Source organism: Petaurus breviceps, unplaced genomic scaffold (assembly GCF_028583685.1).
Source record: "Petaurus breviceps papuanus isolate PSGF00001 unplaced genomic scaffold, PetGlider_PUasm1.0 90865, whole genome shotgun sequence".
NCBI lineage: Eukaryota > Metazoa > Chordata > Mammalia > Diprotodontia > Petauridae > Petaurus > Petaurus breviceps.
Window position 1 is genome coordinate 15,263,367 of NW_027187367.1, and position 5,269 is coordinate 15,268,635.

Consider the following 5,269-nt stretch of genomic DNA (forward strand, 5'->3'; position numbering starts at 1 on the left):
AAGTCAAAGGATTCAATGACAGTCAGTAGACACATATTTTCCCAACACCTTTGACATTCCAGAAAACCATGTGGGGTTGCAGATTGAAAGCTGGCCTTATAGCCAGGAAGACCTGAGTTCAAAACTTGCCTCTGATTTACTGGTTGTGTGAACCTGGGCAAGTCACTTGTATTGTCAGTGCTCTAGGCAATTCTTGAAGATGATACATTGCAGAGAAAGTGCTAACCCTTTGGGTGGCTAGGTGGTGCAGTGAATAGAGCACTGGCCCTGGAGTCAGGAGGACCTGAGTTCAAATCCAGCCTCAGACACTTAACACAAAAACCAGCCTGTGACCTTGGGCAAGTCACTTAACCCCAAGTGCCCTCCAAAAAAAGTGCTAACTCACATTGGTAGAATTTTCCTTATCTATATGAGAAATTATCTCTCTCATATTAATAACTAGAACCAAGGTTTTTTTTCCCTTTTCTACTTCCTCATCCAGAAATCAACCAGTGTGGGAAATTTTGCTCAAAGACTTACCTAGGCTAAGATCTAATCAGATAGTAAAATAAAATTTAAGTTTGGGCTAATTGGAGGATTCCTGATCACTGTGTTTATTCAGATAGATCTTGGAACATGTGGATCCTCCCTTTTGTCAGACAGGTGATATGGAAATTGATAAGTCTCTATAACTAGGATGTGGGTTATCCATTGTATCCCCCAAACCCTCATTAGAATGAGCCCACATCTCATTACAATATTCCTTTTCTCATTAATTGTTAACCAATCAGAGTTGATGGTCACCCTCAGGAACACTCACTCTTCTCAAAGGTATATAACCTGTGAACCCACCACCATAAGGGTCTTTGGCATTGGAGAGGGTCACTGACTTCCTTTTATTAATAAACATGCAGGCATTATTAAGAAAATGATTAAATTACCCCAAAATTACATCTCTTGAACTTTTTAAACACCACAGTCCTTATCCTACTTTCTAGGTATACAAAGATGAAAATGTCAAAATCCCAGATCAGAAGCCTACAATCTAAGAAGGAAATGATATTCTGACACAAATAACATTAATAAAGATTATAATGTAATGAACGTATAGGAGGAGTCAAAAGGGAATAAAAGAGATCTCTCTTCTGAAGTGGTGGGCTGGGGATGAAGACAGATAGCATCTGAGCTGGGCTTTGGAGAAAGGGAAAGATTTCAATGGGCAGAAATATGAAATTAAAAGATATGATATATATATATATGTATATATCAAGGAAAGACTACTAAAGTTTTAAACTGCACTAAGACTTTGGGGACACTGTAGTTTGGTCGAAATATGGAAAGGAAAGTTGGAACTTATTTGGGGACTAGAGAACTTCTCTCTTCCCTCCCCACCTCTCACTTCTCTATTTGACTATGAGTTTCCTGAGGACAGGGACTGTTTTTGCCTTATTTGTATTTCCAGTGTTCAGCACGGTGTCTAGTATACAGTAGGTGCTTAATAAATGCATGCTGACTTGGATGGGGGCTCAAATACCATGAAGAGGATTTTGTATTTTATCCTGTACACAAATAAGAATCACTTAAGGGTGTTGGGCAGGTGAGTGACATGGTCAGGACTGTTTTAGGAAGATTATCTTGGCTCTAGAGATCTGTGGAGAAAGTGGATTGAGGGGGTTGAGAGGATGGGACTAGAGACAAAGAGGCTTTTAAAATAGTGCTGGTGAGAGGTGGTGAGGAACTGGCTGAACTAAGGTGGCTACAGTGGGAGTGGACAGGAGAAAGCAAGTCAAGAGACAGTCTTGCCCCAGTAGAATCAATAGGACCTGACAAGAGATTGGATTAGGGGTAGGAAGGTAAGGATGAAGACAGAATCCAAAGTAACCCTTCCTATTTCCAATCACTATTGCTCGTCTCCTCAAAGGAAAGGAATGGGGTGATCACCTGATGGAGAAAGCCCAGACCCAAGAACACTGGAAATAGGAGGTGGTGTTTGAAATAATGGTGTAGGCTCCACTCAATGGGAGCATGACTCTTCATATCTCTCCCCTGGGAGGCCTCGCTGCTTCAGCTAGGTTGGCTTCCCTGCCTGTCAATGGTGGGTAGTGGTGGTGGTGGTGTTTGTACATATGCTAGGCCCTTTCTCCATAGGGTTTGTTCACCTGAATGACACCTACAAGGGGCCAGGCCAGACTCCCAGCAGGTGGCCTAGAGATGGTGCTATTCCTGGGACTGTTGGTCTTACCTGCATGTCAGTGGCAGTTGGCTGAGAAGGAAGTAGTGGAGCTGGGCCTTGAAAAGCCCTGCTTTGACACGAGGCCTTCCAATACCCTTATCTCTGGACATAACATGAGGGAGAATGAGGCTTCTGTCCACTCTCCATTATTCAGTTTGCTGATCAATCTAATGAACTGTGCAAATTCCAGAATCTCAGAATCTCAGAACTGGAAGGTAACTCAATGGCCATTTCATCCGATCCCTACCTGAAAATTTTTTTTTTATTTTGCAACATACCTGACAATTGGCGTTTAGGTTGGAGATCTTGACTTATGGGGAATCCATGACACCCTCCTCCCCCCCAGGCAGCCCAGTCCAATTTGGGGAATTAATTTTAGAAAGTTTTTCCCAATATCAAGATGATGAAATCTTCTCTCTGCAAGTTCTATACATTGTTCCTAATTCTATATTTTGTGGTCAAGTAGAGCAAATCTAATATTTCTTCTGTATGACTTCCCTTCAAATATCTAAGGATAGTTATCATGTCTGCTGCCCCTTCCCAGGAGTCTCTTCTCCCAGTTAAACATCTCCCATTCCTCCATCCTCCTGTGGCATGAATTCTAATATCAAGACTACCCTTTTTTCCCCTCCTCTGTGTGCCTCCTGCTTGCCAATGTCTTTACTGAACTGTAGAATTGACCAGGACACAATACAATGCATTTATCACCTGAGCCCCTTGATTTTTTTCTGCCCTGTTCCTTTTGAATAAAGGGTTAGTAGGGGAAGAGGCAGAAGCACAAACTTATATCTGTGAATATTAATTATCCTTAGCATTACGGAGATACATGAAGGTTTAGTAGGGAGTCAGAAGAAATGATTCATTTGATAGGCTAAGTAGAGTAGAATACAGTCCTGGACATCAGCCAGATAAATACTGTAGAGACAAACCTGTCCTTGTGGAGCTTAAAGCTTGGTAGGGAAGAATAAGATACATACACAGACTATAATGCATGTTGGAATATGATGTGTATGAGATGTACATACATGTGTAGGATGAGGGAGCCCACTTGAAAAGGGGAGATAGGGAGGTGGAGTTGGAGTTAAACCATCAAGGATGAGTAACATTTCCACTGACAGACATTGTGAAGAGGGTTTGATTATTCCATGAGTTCTGTTCTATGAAGATGATAGCCAAACAGATACATATACATTCATCAGAAATGAGAGGAAGCTGTGGAGTGGATAGAGAGCCATCCTCAAAGCTCATTCAATTCCCACCCCTGATATGTACTAGTTTAACATTACTCTGGCCAAAGTCACTTAACATCTCCCTATTCTAGGCAACTAACTGTCTAAGCCTATAATTAGCAGAGATGGTGCTGATTTGCAGTGGTAAATGGATTTTCTACATCTGGGAGTTCCTTATAACAATAAAATTATGGGCCCAGTTCTTAGTCTACAGAATAATTATAATAATTTTTCTGCATGACTTCCTTTCAGATATCTGAAGACAGCATCTGCCACCTTTCCCCACCTGTCTCCAAGCCAAACATTCTCCTAACACACACACACATTCTCTCTCTCTCTCTCTCTCTCTCTCTCTCTCTCTCTCTCTCTCTCTGTCTCACACACATACACACACACACACAGTTTAGCAAAAGTCTTGGTGTAGTTTTAAGTTATCAAAGCTTTAAAGTCTTGAATGCCAGGTTAAGGAGTTCGAAGATTTTTTCAGCGTTCAATGGAGAAGCACGGATTTTTAAATTATGATTTGATTTATTGGGAGAGGGGGCAAGGGAATAACGGGCATTGGGATTTTAAATATGCAGTTATTATAAACGTTTGGATGGAAGCACAAGATGGGGAGCAGGGAGGGGGTGGAGAGCTGGGTTTCTGTGAACTCTGACAAAGTAACCACGCAGATTCATTCATACTTGCGCCCCCAGTCCCCTAGCTTTGGAGTAGCGTCCTGGAGGAGGGCGCTTGTGGAGAAGGCGCAGAGACTCCGCTGCTACCGGTCACACTCCCCGTTTTCCTGGTGCACCCAGCCGGAGCCAGGTCGGAAGTGGAGGGTCCCCGCTGTGTCCCTACCTCTCCACGACAGGCCCCCTCCATTGAGGGGGGGGAGCCCCACCCCGGGTCGACCCGCCCTCAGCTCCTCCCTGAGGGGGAGTGGGGGGGCGGCTCCAGCCGAGCTCCTCCCTCCCCCGGCCGCGGGCCGCTAGCTCCCGGCCGGGCTCCGCTCCGCTCCTCTCTGTGCAGCGGTGCCTCAGGTGGCGGACATGCTTCGGTCCTGACCCGCCCGCCATGGCCAGCCCCCCAGCCCCGCTCCGACTCACCCTCCTTCTGCTGGGCACTGTGGGCAGGGCCGGTCCCCGCCCTCAGGTACGACCCCCTGTGGGAAGTGGGGGGGGGGGAAGGAGGGAGGACAAACCCTGGAAACCATCCCTATACTCTGGGCTCGCTGCCCCCAGTCCCGCCACAGCCCCGACCCCTCTCCCCAACCTTCCTTCCCCTTCTCCCGATCCCAGGAGAGCTGCGGACATTGGTTTCTGTGTCCCCAGACATCGCAGGAAGGGGGTGGGGGGTGGGGAGAGACGGACGCACCGGGCAAACTCTGAAGCCCGGACCTTCAGACCTTAAGAAATGGGGTAGGGACGTAAAACGGGGAAATGGAATGAGGGTCTGCCGAGCCCTTTGGCTACTTCAGTAATGATGGGTGGCTTGAATCCAGAGGCTGGGACCCGAGGGGAGGGAGGGTACTGGAGTTGGAGGTTCCTGCTACCCGTCACCCTTGCAATAACTCCTTACCCCTGCCTCAAGCTCATCTGCACCCCCAGTCCAGAAGGCACACTCTCTCCACCTGCCCTGACGTGGGATTCAACCCCACATCATCTCCTCACTCCTTTGGGCTCTCTTCCCTAGCTCACTGGACCTCTCTCCTCCCCAGACATCAGGCCCTTTAGACTGAGCCCCAAGCACACGCACCTCGGCTAGGCGCCCAGGCTAGCATACTCGGTCTTCCTACTCTGGCTTTTTTTCTCCCCTCCCCTCCCATCCCCCCAGCTTCACTTCT

General features: G+C 46.7%; 1 protein-coding gene across 2 annotated transcripts in view; it reads left to right on the forward strand.

The window, feature by feature from the left end:
- The first annotated feature begins 4,387 nt into the window (after positions 1–4,387).
- GLP1R (glucagon like peptide 1 receptor) overlaps positions 4,388–5,269 on the forward strand; it is an 83,565-nt gene continuing 82,683 nt past the window's right edge. For both annotated transcript variants that reach the window (XM_069073613.1, XM_069073612.1), the window contains exon 1: positions 4,388–4,578. In XM_069073613.1, the coding sequence (XP_068929714.1) occupies positions 4,501–4,578 (78 nt within the window). In that variant the 5' untranslated portion in view covers positions 4,388–4,500. The remainder of the gene's footprint in view (positions 4,579–5,269) is intronic.